General features: G+C 45.4%; 1 protein-coding gene across 1 annotated transcript in view; it reads left to right on the top strand.

Annotated features, from left to right (window-relative positions):
• The window catches only part of LOC115137525 (catenin alpha-2-like), a 698212-nt gene that overhangs the window by 636531 nt on the left and 39171 nt on the right, over nt 1–22510 (top strand). Inside the window, exons 13-14 of the mRNA XM_065024699.1 lie at nt 16393–16544; nt 22172–22285. Of these exons, the coding sequence (XP_064880771.1) occupies nt 16393–16544; nt 22172–22285 (266 nt within the window). The remainder of the gene's footprint in view (nt 1–16392; nt 16545–22171; nt 22286–22510) is intronic.

Here is a 22510-nt window from a genome sequence, read left to right as displayed (position 1 = left end):
TACAGATTACTGCACCTGTACATAGCCCACCTATAATTTAGCCCAAACAACTACCTCTTTCCCAACTGTATTTAATTTATTTATTTATTTTGCTCCTTTGCACCCCATTATTTTTATTTCTACTTTGCACATTCTTCCATTGCAATACTACCATTCCAGTGTTTTACTTGCTATATTGTATTTACTTTGCCACCATGGCCTTTTTTGCCTTTACCTCCCTTCTCACCTAATTTGCTCACATTGTATATAGACTTGTTTTTTTTGTTGTTTTTTTTGTTGTTTTTTTTACTGTATTATTGACTGTATGTTTGTTTTATTCCATGTGTAACTCTGTGTCGTTGTATGTGTCGAACTGCTTTGCTTTATCTTGGCCAGGTCGCAATTGTAAATGAGAACTTGTTCTCAACTTGCTTACCTGGTTAAATAAAGGTGAAATAAAAAAAAAAAAAAAAAAACTTACTGTACTATACTTACTGTACTGTACTACTTTACTTACTGTAAGTACTACTGTACTTACTGCACTGTACTACTTTACTTACTGTACTACTTTACTTACTGTACTGTATTGTACTACTTTACTTACAGTACTGTACTGCACTACTTTACTTACTGTGCTGCACTACTTTACTTACTGTACTGTACTACTTTACTTACTGTATTGTACTACTTTACTTACTTACTTACTGTATTACATTACTTAGTGTACTGTACTACTTTACTTACTGTACTACTGTACTTACTGCGCTGTACCACGTTACTTACTGTACTGCTTTACTTACTGTACTGTATTACCTTACTTACTATACTGTACTACTTTACTTACTGCACTGTACAAATTTACTTACTTACCGTACTGTATTACCTTTCTTACTATACTGTACTACTTAACTTACTGCACTGTACTACTTTACTTACTAACCGTACTGTATTACCTTTCTTACTATACTGTACTACTTTACTTACTGCACTGTACTACTTTACTTACTTACTTTCTTACTTACTATATTACAATACTTAGTGTACTGTACTTCTTTACTTACTGTACTACTTTACTTACTGCACTGTACTACTTTACTTACTTACTTACATTTACATTTTACATTTAAGTCATTTAGCAGACGCTCTTATCCAGAGCGACTTACAAATTGGTGCGTTCACCTTAAGACATCCAGTGGAACAGCCACTTTACAATAGTGCATCTAAATCTTTTAAGGGGGGAACGATTACTTTATCCTATCCTAGGTATTCCTGAAAGAGGTGGGGTTTCAGGTGTCTCCGGAAGGTGGTGATTGACTCCGCTGTCCTGGCGTCGTGAGGGAGTTTGTTCCACCATTGGGGGCCAGAGCAGCGAACAGTTTTGACTGGGCTGCGCGGGAACTGTACTTCCTCAGTGGTAGGGAGGCGAGCAGGCCAGAGGTGGATGAACGCAGTGCCCTTGTTTGGGTGTAGGGCCTGATCAGAGCCTGGAGGTACTGAGGTGCCGTTCCCCTCACAGCTCCGTAGGCAAGCACCATGGTCTTGTAGCGGATGCGAGCTTCAACTGGAAGCCAGTGGTAGAGCTTTGGAGAGAACTTGGGAAGGTTGAACACCAGACGGGCTGCGGCGTTCTGGATGAGTTGTAGGGGTTTAATGGCACAGGCAGGGAGCCCAGCCAACAGCGAGTTGCAGTAATCCAGACGGGAGATGACAAGTGCCTGGATTAGGACCTGCGCCGCTTCCTGTGTGAGGCAGGGTGTACTCTGCGGATGTTGTAGAGCATGAACCTACAAGAACGGGCCAAATCAAATCAAATCAAATCAAATTTTATTTGTCACATACACATGGTTAGCAGATGTTAATGCGAGTGTAGCGAAATGCTTGTGCTTCTAGTTCCGACAATGCTTAACCAACAAGTAATCTAACTTCCAAAACTACTGTCTTATCCAGTGTAAGGGGATAAGGAATATGCTACAGTATATACATATGAGATGAGTATGTAGACAAAGTAAACAAAGTGGCATAGTTAAAGTGGCTAGTGACATAAAAACTGATCTAGAGTACAGTATATACATATGCAGTGTAGGGGTAAGTAACATTATATAAGGTAGCATTGTTTAAATATGTACATTATTAAATAGTTGGGTCAGTGGATATGGCAGCAGAATGAGTGATGTTTAACAGTCTGATGGCCTTGAGATAGAAGTTTTTCAGTCTCTCGGCAGCTTTGATGCACCTGTACTGACCTCGCTTCTGGATGATAGCGGGGTGAACAGGCAGTGGTTTGGGTGGTTGATGTCCTTGATGTAAACAAACATTTATGGCTAGTGACATAAGAATCCTGATCTAGAACAGTATATACATATCGGGTGGTGTAGGTGTCATTATATAAGGTAGCATTGTTTAAAGTGGCAGTGATATATTTACATCATTTCCCATCAATTCCCATTATTAAAGTGGCTGGAGTTGGGTCAGTGTCAATGACCTGGCAGCAGCCACTCAATGGAGAGCTGTTTAACAGTCTGATGGCCTTGAGATTGTTTTTCAGGGTCCCAGCTTTGATGCACCTGTACTGACCTCGCTTCTGGATGATAGCGGGGTGAACAGGCAGTGGTTTGGGTGGTTGATGTCCTTGATGATCTTTATGGCCCTGTAACCAGTGAGGGTGTCCTGGAGGGCAGGTAGTTTGCCCCCGGTGATTGTGCAGACCTCACTACCCTCTGGAGAGCCTTGAGGGCGGAAGTTGCCGTACCAGGCGGTGATACAGCCCGCCAGGATGCTGCATCTTGTGAGTGCTTTTGGTGACAAGCCGAATTTCTTCAGCCTCCTGAGGTTGAAGAGGCGCTGCTGCGCCTTCTTCACGACGCTGTCAGTGTGAGTGGACCAATTCAGTTTGTCTGTGATGTGTATGCCGAGGAACTTAAAACTTGCTACCCTCTCCACTACTGATCCATCGATGTGGATAGGGGGTGTTCCCTCTGCTGTTTCCTGAAGTCCACAATCATCTCCTTAGTTTTGTTGACGTTGAGTGTGAGGTTATTTTCCTGACACCACACTCCGAGGGCCCTCACCTCCTCCCTGTAGGCCGTTTCGTCGTTGTTGGTAATCAAGCCTACCACTGTTGTGTCGTCCGCAAACTTGATGATTGAGTTGGAGGCGTGCATGGCCACGCAGTCGTGGGTGAACAGGGAGTACAGGAGAGGGCTCAGAACGTGTGGGGCCCCGTGTTGAGGATCAGCGGGGAGGAGATGTTGTTGCCTACCCTCACCACCTGTGGGCGGCCCGTCAGGAAGTCCAGTACCCAGTTGCACAGGCGGGTCGAGACCCAGGGTCTCGAGCTTGATGACGAGCTTGGAGGGTACTATGGTATTGAATGCCGAGCTGTTCGATGAACAGCATTCTCACATAGGTATTCCTCTTGTCCAGGTGGGTTAGGGCAGTGTGCAGTGTGGTTGAGATTGCATCGTCTGTGGACCTATTTGGGCGGTAAGCAAATTGGAGTGGGTCTAGGGTGTCAGGTAGGGTGGAGGTGATATGGTCCTTGACTAGTCTCTCAAAGCACTTCATGATGACGGAAGTGAGTGCTACGGGCGGTAGTCGTTTAGCTCAGTTACCTTAGCTTTCTTGGGAACAGGAACAATGGTGGCCCTCTTGAAGCATGTGGGAACAGCAGACTGGTATAGGGATTGATTGAATATGTCCGTAAACACACCGGCCAGCTGGTCTGATGCTCTGAGGGCGCGGCTGGGGATGCCGTCTGGGCCTGCAGCCTTGCGAGGGTTAACACGTTTAAATGTCTTACTCACCTCGGCTGCAGTGAAGGAGAGACTGCATGTTTTCGTTGCAGGCAGTGTCAGTGGCACTGTATTGTCCTCAAAGCGGGCAAAAGTGATTTAGTCTGCCTGGGAGCAAGACATCCTGGTCCGTGACTGGGCTGGGTTTCTTCTTGTAGTCCGTGATTGACTGTAGACCCTGCCACATGCCTCTTGTGTCTGAGCCATTGAATTGAGATTCCACTTTGTCTCTGTACTGACGCTTAGCTTGTTTAATAGCCTTGCGGAGGGAATAGCTGCATTGTTTATATTCGGACATATTACCAGACACCTTGCCCTGATTAAAAGCAGTGGTTCGCGTTTCAGTTTCACGCGAATGCTGCCATCAATCCACGGTTTCTGGTTTGGGAATGGTGCTATGGGAACGACATCTTCGACGCACGTTCTAATGAACTCGCACACCGAATCAGCGTATTCGTCAATATTTCCATCTGACGCAATACGAAACATGTCCCAGTCCACGTGATGGAAGCAGTCTTGGAGTGTGGAGTCAGCTTGGTCTGACCAGCGTTGGACAGACCTCAGCGTGGGAGCCCAGTTTCTGCCTGTAGGCAGGGATCAGCAAAATGGAGTCGTGGTCAGCTTTTAGGGGGCGGGGCAGGGCCTTATATCCGGAAGTTAGAGTAACAATGATCCAAGGTTTTACCACCCCTGGTTGCAATCGATATGCTGGTAAAATTTAGGAGTCTTGTTTTCAGATTAGCTTTGTTAAAATCCCCAGCCAATGAATGCCTCCGGATAAATGGTTTCCAGTTTGCAAAGAGTTAAATAAAGTTTGTTCAGAGCCATCGATGTGTCTGCTTGGGGGATATAGGGATTATAATCGAGGAGAATTCTCTTGGAAGATAATGCGGTCTACATTTGATTGTGAGGAATTCTAAATCAGGTGAACAGAAGGATTTGAGTTCCTGTATGTTTCCTTCATCACACCATGAGTCATGAGGCATACGCCCCGCCACTCTTCTTACCAGAAAGAGTCGGCGCGATGCGTGGTGAAACCCGTTGGCTGCACCGCCGGATTGCGTCTTCCCAGTTAGCCATGTTTCCGTGAAGCAGAGAACGGGCAGTCTCTGATGTCCCTCTGGAATGCTACTCTTGCTCGGATTTTCAACCTTGTTGTCAAGAGACTGGACATTGGCAAGAAGAATGCTGGGGAGCGATGTGCCCTTTTTCGAGTCTGACCAGAACAGGAGTCACTTGGGTCCAAGCGATCCATTCCGTTCCTGTTTGTAAGGCAGCGCTCTGGGAGGATGACACAAGTAGGAGTTGTCAACCTAAGATGACCTGGGGTACTAATGTAAGATCATGAGAAACAGGGTGGTCCAGATCAAGGTTCTTAGCGCCTGGGAGGATGACACAATGGAGTTGGGAGGAAGACGGGCAGCTCCGTCTTGCCGAGGTTCAGCTTGAGGTGGTGATCCGTCATCCACACTGATATGTCTGCCAGACATGCAGAGATGCGATTCGCCACCTGGTCATCAGAAGGGGGAAAGGAGAAGATTAATTGTGTGTCGTCTGCATAGCAATGATAGGAGAGACCATGTGAGGTTATGACAGAGCCAAGTGACTTGGTGTATAGCGAGAATAGGAGAGGGCCTAGAACAGAGCCCTGGGGGACGCCAGTGGTGAGAGCGCGTGGTGAGGAGACAGATTCTCGCCACGCCACCTGGTAGGAGCGACCTGTCAGGTAGGACGCAATCCAAGCGTGGGCCGCGCCGGAGATGCCCAACTCGGAGAGGGTGGAGAGGAGGATCTGATGGTTCACAGTATCGAAGGCAGCCGATAGGTCTAGAAGGATGAGAGCAGAGGAGAGAGAGTTAGCTTTAGCAGTGCGGAGGGCCTCCGTGATACAGAGAAGAGCAGTCTCAGTTGAATGACTAGTCTTGAAACCTGACTGATTTGGATCAAGAAGGTCATTCTGAGAGAGATAGCGGGAGAGCTGGCCAAGGACGGCACGTTCAAGAGTTTTGGAGAGAAAAGAAAGAAGGGATACTGGTCTGTAGTTGTTGACATCGGAGGGATCGAGTGTAGGTTTTTTCAGAAGGGGTGCAACTCTCGCTCTCTTGAAGACAGAAGGGACGTAGCCAGCGGTCAGGGATGAGTTGATGAGCGAGGTGAGGTAAGGGAGAAGGTCTCCGGAAATGGTCTGGAGAAGAGAGGAGGGAATAGGGTCAAGCGGGCAGGTTGTTGGGCGGCCGGCCATCACAAGACGCGAGATTTCATCTGGAGAGAGAGGGGAGAAAGAGGTCAGAGCACAGGGTAGGGCAGTGTGAGCAGAACCAGCGGTGTCGTTTGACTTAGCAAACGAGGATCGGATGTCGTCGACCTTCTTTTCAAAATGGTTGACGAAGTCATCTGCAGAGAGGGGAGGAGGGGGAGGGGGAGGAGGATTCAGGAGGGAGGAGAAGGTGGCAAAGAGCTTCCTAGGGTTAGAGGCAGATGCTTGGACTTTAGAGTGGTAGAAAGTGGCTTTAGCAGCAGAGACAGAAGAGGAAAATGTAGAGAGGAGGGAGTGAAAGGATGCCAGGTCCGCAGGGAGGCGAGTTTTCCTCCATTTCCGCTCGGCTGCCCGGAGCCCTGTTCTGTGAGCTCGCAATGAGTCGTCGAGCCACGGAGCAGGAGGGGAGGATAGGGGACACAGAGAATCAAGGGATGCAGAAAGGGAGGAGAGGAGGGTTGAGGAGGCAGAATCAGGAGATAGGTTGGAGAAGGTTTGAGCAGAGGGAAGAGATGATAGGATGGAAGAGGAGAGAGTAGCGGGGGAGAGAGAGCGAAGATTGGGACGGCGCGATACCATCCGAGTAGGGGCAGTGTGGGAAGTGTTGGATGAGAGCAAGAGGGAAAAGGATACAAGGTAGTGGTCGGAGACTTGGAGGGAAGTTGCAGTGAGGTTAGTGGAAGAACAGCATCTAGTAAAGATGAGGTCGAGCGTATTGCCTGCCTTGTGAGTAGAGGGGGAAGGTGAGAGGGTGAGGTCAAAAGAGGAGAGGAGTGGAAAGAAGGAGGCAGAGAGGAATGAGTCAAAGGTAGACGTGGGGAGGTTAAAGTCGCCCAGAACTGTGAGAGGTGAGCCGTCCTCAGGAAAGGAGCTTATCAAGGCATCAAGCTCATTGATGAACTCTCCGAGGGAACCTGCAACCTGTAAACCTACTTACTTACTGTATTACATTACTTAGTGTACTGTACTACTTTACTTACTGTGCTACTGTACTTACTGCACTGTACCACTTTACTTACTGTACTGCTTTACTTACTGTACTGTACTACTTTACTTGAATGCAATGTCTTGATTTACGCATCAATAACCATGATTCATATATTTTTGCAATGTGATGCTTATACACTGATACAAGGCTCTACTGTGCAGTACTGTACTGTTCTGTGATGTAGTGTCGATGGATTCAACTTGGACGATTAATTTGAATCTAGTCAACACCATGGAGTTAACTGAGAATTTATTGAAATTATTAGAATAAACCCTAATTGGAAATGATGGGCAGTTTTCTCCTAATTCACAAACTCAGTTTCCAGTTGAACTGAGTTGACATAGAACTGACACCAGCCAACCCTGGTCTGTTGAATATGCCACCTATCAACAGTTCCCATAGTCACATTCATAAGGTAGACCCAAGGGGCTGGTTTCCCATACACAGATGAAGCCTAGTCCTGTCTTAAATAGTACTTTCAATCGTGACTCTCCATAGACCATGATTTCTATTCCAGGACTAGGCTTAAATCTTTGTGCAGGAAACCAGGCCATAGATTCCTCTGTTCTGTGTGTGTGTGTAAACAACAGGGCGATCCTAGCCTAGCACAGCTGGCCCTGATGGCACCGTGTGTGACTTGTTTAACGCTTGTTTATGACTTATCGCCTCTGCGGCGAGAGGCACTCGAGTAACGCTGATTGTCTCTTTCATTATCCCGGCAGAGGGGAAATAACCAGAGCAACATTGGATTTCCCACCCTGGTGAATGACTTGTAAATGAGAAAGATGGAGGAGAGGAACGATGGAGGGATGGGGCTGCCAGGGTGAGGAAGGATGAATGGGGTCAGGTTTGATACATCTCTAAGGGTGGACTAGCCCTGTGCTACCACGCGGATCTCATGAGCTTGCATAAATAGTGAAACATGTTTATGGAACCTCGCAAGATCAGTGTGGTAGTACGAGGCTAGGGTTGGACCACAGATAATACCTTCCGCCTACATCTATTTGTTTACTCTTATTTGTAGCCTTTTCTTCATCTTTTTACTCTCAAGGCTAAGAATAAATCAATGTTGACCCGCTACCATTAAAAGTGCACACGTGTAAAGCATGCTAATTGGACAGTTGCTACTCTGCAGTGTGTCAGGATTGAATCCATCCAGGCTTAGCATGGTTGAATCAAACTATTTGTGTTCATTTCCTGATTTGAAAGGATCTCATTCCCTGTCTGAAAACATACAGGGAAATAGAACCCGCCACATATGGAGTCGTCAAGCTTCAGGCCACTAACCGAATGTTGCAAGATCCCCCAGCCGGCAAGGCGAAGAAACATGCCTCTCAGCCCTTGAGCAAGGCAGTTAACCCCCAACAACAACTGCTCTCTGGGAGGCTAATTAAGGCAGCCCCCCGCACCTCTCTGATTCAGAGGGGTTGGGTTAAATGCTGAAGACATATTTCGGTTGAATGCATTCAGTTGTACAACTGACTAGGTATCCCCCTTTCCCCTGTTCCACTGCAACACCAGGAATGCATCCCAAATAGTACCATATTCATATGAAGTGCATTACTTTTGACAAAAGTAGTTCATTATGAAGTGAATAGGGACGTAAAGCCATTTGGGACGCAAGCCTGCTGTCATTGGAAGGCCCTGTCCACCTGACTACACGTCCACTGCAGTGTGTGACTTCAACATGGAGGGAACACACAGACACGGCAACAGACTAATCTCACCTTTAGGTGCCACTGTGGCATGTTTTTGGCCTGGGGCCTGCTCTGTCAGAGGCTAAATTGGTGCCCCCTGAAAGCTGGCGGAGAGATGGTGAGATGTGGAGAGGTGGAGGGGGGGAGCAAAACAGATGACAATTGGATGAGAGGAGAGAGAGAGAGCAGAGGGTGGAGTCAGTGGTGGAGGTGTGAACAGGTGGCGTCCAGGACTGCTATTGCCTGTGTAAACTGCAGCCAGGACTCTGGGGTGTACTGTAGGACTGCCATTTAGTTAGAGTGTCCATCAGAGAGGCATGCGCAAGCGTGTGTGTGTTTATGTGTGTGTGTGTGTGTATTCGTATTCATGCCAGCCTATTAATGTGTGCTCACCACTCAACGCCAGACTCTGTAACTCAACCCCGGCCCCTCTCTTCCTTAACAATGACCCCAGTCATATGTATTGCTTGGGGTAGGTAGTACAGACAGTTGGGCTGGGCACACAGTCCATTCCAGATAAATCCTCGTCCTCGACTAAAATTCTTTCACCTTTTATGGTGAATCTCCAAAGAACAATTTCCAGGACTAGGTTTAATCTTTGTCCAGGAAGCCAGGCCATAGATTCCTCTATTCTGTGTGTGTGTGTGTGTGTAAACAACAGGGCGATCCTAGCCTAGCACAGCTGGCCCTGATGGCACCGTGTGTGACTTGTTTAACGCTTGTTTATGACTTATCGCCTCTGCGGCGAGGGGCACTCGAGTAAACGCTGATTGTCTCTTTCATTATCCCGGCAGAGGGGAAATAACCAGAGCAACATTGGATTTCCCACCCTGGTGAATGACTTGTAATGAGAAAGATGGAGGAGAGGAACGATGGAGGGATGGGGCTGCCAGGGTGAGGAAGGATGAATGGGGTCAGGTTTGATACATCTCTAAGGGTGGACTAGCCCTGTGCTACCACGCGGATCTCATGAGCTTGCATAAATAGTGAAACATGTTTATACAGTCGTGACCAAAAGTTTTGAGAATGACACAAATATTAATTTTCACAAAGTCTGCTGCCTCAGTTTGTATGATGGCAATTTGCATATACTCCAGAAAGTTATGAAAAGTGATCAGATGAATTGCAATTAATTGCAAAGTCCCTCTGCCATGCAAATGAACTGAATCCCAAAACAACATTTCCACTGTATTTCAGCCCTGCCACAAAAGGACCAGCTGACAGCATGTCAGTGATTCTCTCGTTAACACAGGTGTGAGTGTTGATGAGGACAAGGCTGGAGATCACTCGGTCATGCTGATTGAGTTTGAATAACATACTGGAAGCTTCAAAAAGGAGGGTGGTGCTTGGAATCATTGTTCTTCCTCTGTCAATCATGGTTAACTGCCACCATCATTGCTTTGCACAAAAAGGTCTTCACAGGCAAGGATATTGCTGCCAGTAAGATTACACCTAAATCGGATCATCAAAAACTTCAAGGAGAGCGGTTCAATTGTTGTGAAGAAGGCTTCAGGGCTCCCAAGAAAGTCCAGCAAGCGTCAGGACCGTCTCCTAGTTGATTCAGCTGTGGGATCGGGGCACCACCAGTACAGAGCTTGCTCAGGAATGGCAGCAGCCAGGTGTGAGTGCATCTGCACGCACAGTGAGGCGAAGACTTTTGGAGGATGGCCTGGTGTCAAGAAGGGCAGCAAAGAAGCCACTTCTCTCCAGGAAAAACATCAGGGACAGACTGATATTCTGCAAATGGTACAGGTATTGGACCGCTGAGGACTGGGGTAAAGTCATTTTCTCTGATGAATCCCCTTTCCGATTGTTTGGGGCATCTGGAAAAAAGCTTGTCCGGAGAAGGCAAGGTGAGCGCTACCATCAGTCCTGTGTCATACCAACAGTAAAACATCCTGAGACCGTTCATGTGTGGGGTTGCTTCTCACCCAATGAGGTGGACTCACTCACAATTTTGCCTAAGAACACAGCCATGAATAAAGAATGGTACCAACACATCCTCCGAGAGCATCTTCTCCCAACCATCCAGGAACAGTTTGGTGACAAACAATGCCTTTTACAGCATGATGGAACACCTTGCCATAAGGCAAAAGTGATAACTAAGTGGCTCGGGGAACAAAACATCAATATTTTGGGTCCGTGGCCATGAAACTCCCCAGACATTAATTCCATTGAGAACTTGTGGTCAATCCTCAAGAGGCGGGTGGACAAACAAAACCCCACAAGTTCTAACAAACTCCAAGCATTGATTAACGCAAGAATGGGCTGCCATCAGTCAGGATGTGGCCCAGAAGTTAATTGACAGTATGCCAGGGTGGATTGCAGAGGTTTTGAAAAAGAAGGGTCAACACTGCAAATATTGACTCTTTGCATCAACTTCATGTAATTGTCAATAAAAGCCGTTGACACTTATGAAATGCTTATCATTATACTTCAGTATTCCATAGTAACATCTGACAAGAATATCTAAAGAAACTGAAGCAGCAAACTTTGTGGAAATTAATATTTGTGTCAATCTCAAAACCTTTGGCCACGACTGTATAACCTCGCAAGATCAGTGTGGTAGTACAAGGCCAGGAATGGACCACAGATAATACCTTCCGCCTACATCTATTCTTCCAGCTACATCTAAAGTGGACTAATCTCTACTGAAGGTGGCACTGTGGCCTGTTTTGGCCTGGGGCCTGGGGCCTGCTCTGTCAGAGGCTAAATTGGTGCCTCCTGAAAGCTGGCGGAGAGATAGTGAGACGTGGAGATGGAGGGGGGAAAAGAACAACTGATGAAAAATGGAGGAGAGAGAGAGGAGTGGGTAGAGTCAGTGGCAGAGGACTGAACAGGTGGCGTCCTGGACTGCTGTTGCACTTTATGTAAACTAAAGCCAGGTGTGTGTGTGTGGTGTGTGTGTGTGTTTGTTGTAAGGACTACCAGCTAGTTAGAGTGTGTCCATCAGCTTCTGACCTGCCTGGCTGAGATCCTCCAGAGAGGAAGCCAAGTCTAGATGTGTCTGCGTGAGTCTGCATATTCATGCTTGCCTGTGTGCCTTCTTGCGTATGTGTTTGTGTGTGACTTTGTGCCTATGCATCTCTGTGCGCTATTAACTCAACGCTAGAAGCTGTCACTCACCTCCCCAGTGACAGGCGTCAAATGGTCAAGCTGTCTAACTCGCTCTGCTTATCACAAGTGTCTCACCTTTGACCCATGTCACTTAATGACCCTTTGTCTTCCTCAACAGTGAACCCAGTTATATTTATAGTTTGGTGTAGTACAGGCAGTCGGGCTGGGCACACACACACACACACACACACACACACACACACACACACACACACACACACACACACACAAGCAGACTGCTCAACTCCGTTAAGCTGAGCCATAGATTCGTGACAGACATTCTACTTCACACACACAGACCTGGGGATTGAGGCTTGTCCTTGAAGGGGGGGGGGATAAATCAATAGCCTCATGGGAAAGGGGTTATCTCTCTCTCGCCCTCTCCTCGCTCCTTTCTATCTGCTCTCTCTCTCCCTCTCCCCACCTGCATTTAAACATTTTTTTTTTTTACTTGATCATTAAGATTTTGCCCAGAGAAGGTAGATATAAAGCTGATATATGGCCTAGTGTTTAAGAGTGTTGGGCCAATAACTGAAAGGTCGCTGGTTCGAATCCCTGAGCCAACTAGGTGAAAAGTCTGTCGATGTGTCGTTAACCAAGGCACTTAACCCTAATTGCTCTGGATCAAAGTATCTGCTAAATGACTAACATGTAATAAATTCCCTGGTATTCCAGAAATCTTGGTTGGATAATTCCAGATTTCCTGCTATTTCCGTGCAGATTCTAGGAATCCTCCAACTGCGATTTCAGGGAATACCAGGGAATTTATGGAAATGGGATTTTCTCAATGTATGTCTAGAATATGGGAGAGTAATTATACACACACTAAAAGTAAAAAATTATGTAATGAATGGCAGATAGGCCTATGTCAGCTCTAACACAGGTTACATTCACTGTTTTTCCCAACCAAAAGCAACGGATGGAATGATACTGTGGAGAGGACTGGAGAGTGTGACAGCTAAGTCAAGAATCCTGTCAGCTGTGAGTGCCAATTCGCAGTACACAAGCTCCAAAATGGCCACCAAGTTGCATCACCCTACCCAGGTGTTTCCCACGCTACACAGACAGTGGCTTGCAATGAGTCACTCTTTCTCTCTCAGTTTCATCAGTTGTTATGATGATGGAAAGGGGGGTTTAGTATAAATGAGACACAGATGGCTAGCCAGAGGAGAGCAGAGGAGAGGTGGGGAGGGGAGGGGAGAGGAGAGAGCGGGTTAGAGAGGGAGGGAAAGAGGAGAGAAGAGGAAAGGGGAGGGGGAGAAAGAAAGAGAGAAAGGTGGGAAGAAGCTTCTTCAGCAGCAGTGGGTGGGTGGTATACACAAAAAAGCTGACTAGTGTATTGGAGTAGGAATCAGCAGTATAGGATGTACAGCGAGGTGAGACAGTTTAGCTGAGGTTGGGGCAAACTAGATCGCCCAGAGAGACACTCGTAGGCAGAAGTCTCAGCAGCAGCTAAATCAAAAAGAAGTGTGTGTGTGTGCGTGCGCGTGTGTGTACTTTCCTCCCTCAATCCGTTTCCTCCCTCAATCCGTTTCCTCCCTCTCTCTGTTTCCTCCCTCACTCCGTTTCCTCCCTCACTCCGTTTCCTCCCTCACTCTGTTTCCTCCCTCACTCCGTTTCTTCCCTCACTCCGTTTCCTCCCTCACTCCGTTTCCTCCCTCACTCTGTTTCCTCCCTCACTCCGTTTCCTCCCTCACTCCGTTTCCTCCCTCACTCCATTTCCTCCCTCCCTTCCATAAGGCGAAAACACAAATCACAGTGACGGCTCCGGTTTGAAGGTTAATGGCACACTGCGATTTACGGCCTTTTTGGTTTGTTTGTGCGGAAGTCGGAAGTGTTTTTTTTTGTTTTCCTACGAGGAGTCTATTATGTCACGACGCGAGCAGCGCTGTCCTCCTGTGATCTTATAGGCCTTGAGGATGTCTTTGTTGGCTGCGTGTTGCGTTCTGTCACTCAGGTTCCACTAAGCACTTTGCAGAATATTTAAGCATTCACTTCATTCATTGTACTTTCATGACTTCTCTCTTGATTTATAGTTGGGCTTGGGAAGGGGGGAGGAAAACAAATCCATTCCAACGCGGTCACGTTTAATTCCCTTTATCATTTCTCAACCGGAATGAGTGAAATTGCTCCTTTACCATCAGCAACTTTCCTCATTAAGCGTCTCGGAGAACATTTAGCTATTTCTATTTAAAAACCCTAGCCCTGCACAAATTTTCCCAATAGCCTATTTTACGCTAATCCAGTAAGTGGATTAAACTGAATTAAAAAAAGATTAATTTTAGAGAGAAAAAAGGAAAACTGTTTTTGTAGCACCTTTTATGTTTGGTGTATAACAACCAGCCCCAGTGTTTTTAATACGTTTATGTGTATTTTTGTCTGATTTACCTTTCTGACTTAAGCTTCTAATTGATTTTCGTCACTTCACGGTGAACAGAGAGAGAGAGAGAGAGAGAGAGAGAGAGAGAGAGAGAGAGAGAGAGAGGGGGCTCTGAGGAGAATGACAATAATATCACACAGCGTGTTTGTCGGGGGATTCAGGGGCATATCCACTAGCACATCAAATCTTTGTTGTTGTCGTGCTTCTTCTTCTTCTTCTTCTTCTTCACCAGTGATCCAGAGCCCAAATTCAACCTCCTCTCCAAATTCATCCCTCTTATTGTGTTTGTTTCATCATGCCTCTCTGAATATTTTATATGTATTTCAACAGCCGCTCAGAGAATATTATGTCATGTTTTTCTCTTTCCTTTATGCATCAGAAGGTTTTTGCGAGTGCCTCTCGTCTTGTTGTACTGACCCCCTTTTCTCCTCTGAAATGAGACGACGGCTCAGTGTAGACAGATAATGAGTACAAGCTGTAGACTGAGGCGCTTGCTGCTGAATCTGAAATTGTGAAGGCGGCACGACATAAGTCGAGTGAGTCTATCTATGCGGATTGGATACTGTGTGTGTGTGTGTGTGTCTGTGTGTGTGCGCGCGTGCATGTGTCCCTAGTGTCCACTTGACAGTGAAAAGGGAACTGGCCGGCTCTAATCAGACTGGGTCAAACAAGGTCGTGTCAATCCACCTAAATATTGTTTTGTTCTCTCAGTTTGTTCTCTGTCAGGTGGTTTAAGCGTAACCCATTGATTCAGCTGTTATTGCTCAAGCAGAACCACGGCATTAAAACAATTATTAAAGGGCCAGTGCAGTCGAAAAAACATGCCTTACCTGTGTTTTATATGTTTCCACACTATGAGGTTAAAAAAACACTGTGAAATTGTGAAAATTATGATAACGCTCTTTTAGTTTAAGAGCTATTTGAAAAGCCCGTTCCAAACTTTTATGCCAATAACAGCTAGTTTTCCGTTTACCCCTCCCCACTCAGATCATTTCCAGACAGTCCTAGCAAAATTATTGCTTGTGAAACTGCTCTTGGCCAAGAAGCTATTGTAGTTTATTTTTGACCATTTTAATTCAAAACATCACAGTAAGGTACTGAATTGTTACCCAGAAAGGATTTGATATTGAGATAAAAATGGCTGCATTGGACCTTTAAACATTGCCTGCATCAGATCATCACGATTCGTCTGAAGATGATTATGTAGCTGTCCCACTCAACATGAATATATTCGGCACGATTGCCCTGGCATTTATTTCAAATTCAACACCCCTCCTGTGAACGCACAAAGAACATACAGATACTCCGTTGGCAGCGCTTGCCAAACTAATATTCCCGCTAAATGCCAGCCATTGTTATTGTCGGAGTTCGCAACTTTTTGTTTTGCAGCCTTTTGTTTTGGCAATGAATTTTCAGTCCCTCATCAGCAACCTGTTAACTTGAGTGGCTGTCAACCAGAGCTAGCGTACTAGCATGCTAGCACTGACAGATTAATAGGTGAATGGCTGCCAATCAAAGCTAGCACATTAGCATCCTAGCACTCACACGGTGATAGGTGACAGACAGCCGCTCTCCCGGTAGTGTAGCCAAGGTGAAACTGCTAATTGGCGTGCGAAGGGCACTCGGGCGCCCCATCCCTGTGGTACGAGATATCTGGTGACATCTCGTCTTTTTCTCGAGAGGCTACATTGACAGAGGCTGGGACCCTCGCTTTAGAAGATGTATTTGACACGCAGAGTGTGTCTCCTTGGTTTGAGAATAGAACACCCACACATTGTCTTACATAGACACACACACGTCTCTTTCGGTATTCCACCTCTCTCTCAAACCATTGTGCCCGTCCCCCCCAGAGGGAAAGATACACTTAGTTTTTTCAGACATTTCTCTTGTTTTTCACCTTTGTTTGTGTGTCTCTCTCTCTCTCTCTCTCTCTCTCTCTCTCTCTCTCTCTCTCTCTCTCTCTCTCTCTCTCTCTCTCTCTCTCTCACACACACACATACACTGAGGAAGGCACATGCTGCAACACTGTAGCAGGACATGTTGCCTAAAATATAAAAATAAATTAAGTGAGTGCACCTGAGTCAAGTAAGTTCTGGTTGCCATTCTTATTTTTATCTATTTTTCTATCCCTTTCCGTCCCTCCCTCCCTTTCCCTCCCTCTCTCTCCCTCCCCCTTCTTCCAGTCATGCCCCGTTTCGCTGAACAAGTGGAGGTGGCCATCGAGGCACTGAGCACAAACCCCCCACAGACCTTCGAGGAGAACGAGTTCATCGACGCGTCCCGCCTGGTCTACGACGGCGTGCGTGACATCCGGAAAGCCGTTCTTATGATCAGGGTGGGTCCACTTCCTCATTTCCTCCTCTCACGCTTCTCAAAGCATGCTGGGAACAGACTCCGTATATAATTACACCTTCCTATTATAGTACACTACTTTTGACCAGAGCCCATAAAAAGTAGTGCGCTATATAGGAATATGGGTGCCAATTGAGACACTCTTTTTCTCTCATTGACATCAATGCATGACCAAGTGTACATAAGGATTCGCACCTATGACTGCCGAAATGTCCATTTTCAACAACATAAAAAATCTCAAATTCTAAGAATGTGTCCTGCGTGAGGTCACATGAAATGTCCATTTTCCCAAGATGAAACACAAACCATCTCCCTGATTTGATGTTAGCGAGTAAGAAATTAAATTACAAAGAACTTCACGGTTCATAAGAAATCAAATCAAATTGTATTGGTCACATAACATGGTTAGCAGTAGTTATTGCGAGTGTAGCGAATTGTTATGCTTCTAGTTCCGACAATGCAGCATTATCTGGGGCGGCAGGTAGCCTTGTGGTTTTAGCGTTGGGCCAGTAACCGAAAGGTTGCTGGATCGAATCCCAGAGCTGACAAATTAAAAGTCTATTGTTCTGCCTGAACAAGGCGGTTAACCCACTATTATCCGGTAGGCTGTCATTGTAAATAAGAACTTGTTCTTAACTGACTTGCCTAGTAAAATAAAGGTAAACAAATCTAACATGTGTTGTGGTATTTTCCTGTATTACTAGGAGAGTTTACAAACCACACACAAGTCAGAGTTATATTTAAACTTCATCTTTAATCAAATGAGCTTCACCTTTGACTCTCAGATCAATTCAGTGTCTATAAATGAATTCTGAGAGTGCCTATAAGAGAATATTTTATAGCCAAGATACACCCCTCTCAATTTACATGAACGAACCACAGATCTCAGAAACTTCACAAAGGGCCTTTTACTTGAGAGATGAGTATCCCATAGCCAGATAGCATTAGCTATAAATTATTGTTCAGTTTGGTCTCTAAAACAAGATTCTAATCTCGTTCCAGGTACTTCATAGTACTAAAACATTACCTCACTATCTTTAGGCTTTATTGGCCAAAGACATCGTAAATCTCCTCTGTCAGTGCTATCTCATAGAGGCCCAACCTCAGTGGAACACACACGCGCAATATTCGACAGCTTCTATTCTGTCGAATAAAACAACCATTCTAATGCAATACAAAGATTATAAAATAATCTTACAAGCACTATAGCATAATTTTGCAATTTCCCACGACATCTCACATGGTTTAACAGATACATTCAAATATGAAGACAATGTTCCATTCTGACCTCTCCCCTCTCTGGGCCCCAAGTGACTTTTCCCTAGAGAAGAAAGGAAAAATGCAACTGGCGACAGTATAGTCCAAAAAGAGACATTCTAATGACAAGTATCTCACATAAGCATATTATGTAAGTAAATAAAACATCTTATTTATCTATGTTACCTAACTCATTCTGATTCAGTTACGACACGTGTAATCTAACAATTCCACAACAACTACCTAATACACACAAATCTAAATAATGGACTAGGAATATGTACATATAAAATGTTAAATGTTAAATATATGGATGAGAATTGACTGAGTGGCGTAGGCAAGATGCAATAGATGGTATAAAATAGAGTATATACATATGAGATGAGTAATGCAAGATATGCAAACCTTATTAAAGTGACTAGTGATCCATTTATTGAAGTGGAAAATTATTTCAAGACTGTTTCTAGGCAGCAGCCTCTCTGTGCTAGTGATGGCTGTTTAACCTCTAGCGTCGAGCAATCCCGTATCCGGGAGCGTAATCATAGCCTCAAGCTCATTACCATAACGCAACGTTAACTATTCATGAAAATCGCAAATGAAATGAAATAAATATATTGGCTCACAAGCTTAGCCTTTTGTTAACAACACTGTCATCTCAGATTTTCAAAATATGCTTTTCAACCATAGCTACACAAGCATTTGTGTAAGAGTATTGATAGCTAGCATAGCATTAAGCCTAGCATTCAGCAGGCAACATTTTCACAAAAAAAGAAATGCATTCAAATAAAATAATTTACCTTTGAAGAACTTCGGATGTTTTCAATGAGGAGACTCTCAGTTAGATAGCAAATGTTCAGTTTTTCCAAAAAGATGACTTGTGTAGGAGAAATCGCTCCGTTTTGTTCATCACGTTTGGCTAAGAAAAAAATCAGAAAATGCAGTCTCTACAACGCCAAACTTTTTACCAAATTAACTCCATAATATCGACATAAACATGGCAAACGTTGTTTAGAATCAATCCTCAAGGTGTTTTTCACATATCTATTCGATGATAAATCATTCGTGGCAGCTGTGTTTCTCCTCGAAGCAAACTAAAAATACACGCAGCTGGAGATTACGCAATAATTGCAACGGAGTACACCAAGCGGCCACCTGGTAGATGTAGTCTCTTCAGGTCAATCTTCCAATAATTTGCCTACAAATACGTCACAATGCTGTCGACACCTTGGGGAAAGGACAGAAAGTCTAAGCCCATTCGTGACCCATACACAGCCATATAAGGAGACATTGGAACACAGCACATTCAAAATCTGGGGCACTTCCTGTATGAAATTTCATCTTGGTTTCGCCTGTAGCATTAGTTCTGTGGCACTCACAGACAATATCTTTGCAGTTTTTGAAACGTCAGAGTGTTTTCTTTCCAAAGCTGTCAATTATATGCATAGTCGAGCATCTTTTCGTGACAAAATATCTTGTTTAAAACGGGAACGTTTTTTTATCCATAAATTAAAAGAGCGCCCCCTATATCCAAGAAGTTAACTGAGACAGCAGCTGATTTTCAGTCTCTCGGTCCCAGCTTTGATGCATAGGACATAACACTTTAGGGCTGGTTAGAATAGACCAACTCAGTATCCTTGTGGTTACAGTATCCACCCTGAGATTGGAAGGTTGATGATTCAATCCCTGGTTGAGTCGTACCAAAAACTCAAAAAATGGTAAACAATGCCTCTCTGCTTGGCACTCAGCATTACGGACATGGATTGGGGGTATGACCCAGAGATAGACTAACTTCCTGTCCAAGGGGATGCTACAAAAAAATGGAATTAGGCTGCTACCCTACGGGCTCCTCTGACAAGACTTGTTTACTTGTAACATAATACTGTAAGGCTAGTTCCAGGCTAGACTTCTGTATCGATGTTACAACAAAGCCTATTACAAAGTAATTTTGTAGACTCAGCCACACCACACTGTATCCACTATGGTAGGCCTAATAGATGTTGTTTGTCTAGTGTTTTATCTCTTTTCATACCCTCCTCTACTCCCAATACCACCATGCAAATTTGTGTATTCAACTTTGGACTGCTGGAAAGTTTCCCAGTGCAGTTGCGAGAGAAATCTAATTACGGGGAAATAATTTGATGTTGGTAAATAATGTAAAACAGGGGCTTTGAACTGGCCCGAGACCGACCCACCAGCCCCATAATCTATTTCCAAGTTAAATTACTCTTGGAGGCTTGGAGGACTATCTATGATTTCTCGTCATTGTGTAGCCTAACTTCCGTAATACAATGTGTCGCCTTTCATATGAAACGTCTGAAGAATGTTTTTGTGGTGTGTTTTTCTGCTTCCATGTAAGCTGGTGTACATGGATTTCTTTAGAAAATGATTTCTTTAGAATCTGCTGGCAGGGCCTCGTTGTACCCTACAACAGCAATGGATTCTGGGGGCAATTCTCCATGGTGTTCATTTCAGAAGTTGAGTATGGTCGGGTGTGTGTGTAAAGGGTTAATTAAATAGCATTCCACACGCACACAAACGCACACGCGCGCGCGCACACACACACACACACACACACACATACACACGTCCGCAGACATCTGCTATATGTCCACTCCAGAAAACGGAACGTGCCACGCAATTCAACTAAAACAAGGCTTCAATGTTCACGCTCATTTCCACACACAAAGGGAGCACACATCCATTCTTCTGGGAACAAAGGGGAAATAATTAACCTGCAGGAGATCCAGGGTGCGTCCCAAATGGCACCCCATTCCCTTTTATAGTGCACTACTTTTGTTCAGGGCTCATAGTGCTCTGGTCAAAAGTCGTGCACTATATAGGGAATGGGCTGCCATCAAATAAAATACAATTGTATTCATCGCATGCTTTGTAAACAACAGGTGTGGACTAACAGTGAGATGCTTGCTCATGGCCTCTTCCCGACAATGTAGAGAAAAATAAAATAGAGAAATAATAGAAAAGTGCAACACGTAATAATAGACACACAATGAGTAACGATCGGTCATAGGAAACAATGGTGAAAGCATGAGGTCCAAAAAGCTCAGATCAGCGCAGAAACACACACTGAACAGCAGAACTGGCCAGGAGCTCGTTGAACAGCCGCTATACGCTCCAAGCGCCGTCTCCCATGTATATGGAACGCACACACATCACAGTCTTCTCCTCGTCTTCCTCTATGTACCACGCAAAGAACGGATGTGCGAGATATTGATATTGTCGGATATAGAGTCTGATATCATGCCTGCCTTTGTGTCGTGTAGAGGCGCACAACTGTAACGTCTTCATGTTCGTGTGGTGGATTTGCGAGAAATTCGGTTTGTTTTCGAGAGAAGCGGGTATTAAACCATCTTTTCTGACGAATGGCCTCTTCAGCTTGTAGAGGAGGTTGTTATGTCTGGAGACGAGGACTGTATAGATGATGTTTACAGTGTTGCCATGACGGTAGACATGTCGTTGACAAACAGACAGACAGGTGGGCGACTGAGCCACTCACCCCGGCCTTCTCCTCAGCTAACTGCCTCCCGATTATCCCGGAAGCCCCAGATCCCTGCTCTTCATTGGTTCGAACCCATTAACCCATTCGTCCCTGAGTCCTGCCTGTCTAGAACATCTGTCTCGTACCCCACCCTGTCTCATTGTGAGATAGCAGTTGACAACAAGTTGAAGACTGAAGAAGAAGAAAAAGTAAATCACAGAATCTCTTGAGGCCATTTACCCTTTGTGCCGTTTGATCCCACGATTTCAGGCAGCTTTATGGTGCTCTTATGGTGCGTGGCGTGAACCACCACCGAGACGTCTTAAAAACAATGATGCAAGGGACTTGAAATCAGAGTGTATAAAGCATATGAAAAAAAGGGGGCTGAATAATTCAACACAAGGAGATCTGACTTGCTGTTAGTTGTGTGACATCTCCTGCCAGCCACCCCTCACGTGACGGGAAGGACTATCTGCCCTCAGACTCTGGCTGAGAACAGACTCAACCCAGGACACCGAAGCTGAAGAAGAAGAAGTATGTGAGTGAGAAGTACAGTAGAGGGAGAGTGGAGATAGAGATGTGTCTGAGGACTGATCTACTCCAAAAAATCTGTGTTGTGTGACACTGCAGCTGTTGGTCTAAAAGTCGACATGTTTTTATCTCTCTCTCCTACATCTTCTATTTCTCTTCTCATCTCCCACACACCTTTCCCTTCTCTCCCTAATACTTTCTCCTTCTTTCTCTCTCCTACCCCTTTTGCATCCCCCCTCTCTATCCCCTATCTCTTTCTACCCCCCCCCCCTCTCTCTCTCTCTCTCGCTTTTCCCTCTCCATCCCCTCTTCACCTTTCTCTGTAGACACCTGAGGAGCTGGAGGATGACTCAGACTTTGAGCAGGAGGACTACGACGCCCGCAGCAGGACCAGCGTCCAGACGGAGGACGACCAGCTCATCGCCGGACAGAGCGCCAGGGTGAGTAGGACTCTCGAACCAGCTCTCGAACCCGACTATAGCCATACACTAGAACCCCAGTCCAGAACCTGCTCTGGAACATTCCATAGCTCGCTGCATAGGAACATGATTATGGTTGAGTCGGAAATGGGACCCAATATCGCGCACTACTTTTGAGTCAAGAGGTGCCCAGCGTAGGGAATAGGGTGCCATTTCCGATGTGCCCAAGGATACCCCTATTTATCA

The sequence above is a fragment of the Oncorhynchus nerka genome, linkage group LG11 (assembly GCF_034236695.1).
Source record: "Oncorhynchus nerka isolate Pitt River linkage group LG11, Oner_Uvic_2.0, whole genome shotgun sequence".
In the NCBI taxonomy this organism is placed as follows: domain Eukaryota; kingdom Metazoa; phylum Chordata; class Actinopteri; order Salmoniformes; family Salmonidae; genus Oncorhynchus; species Oncorhynchus nerka.
This window is presented reverse-complemented; position numbering and strand designations above follow the sequence as displayed.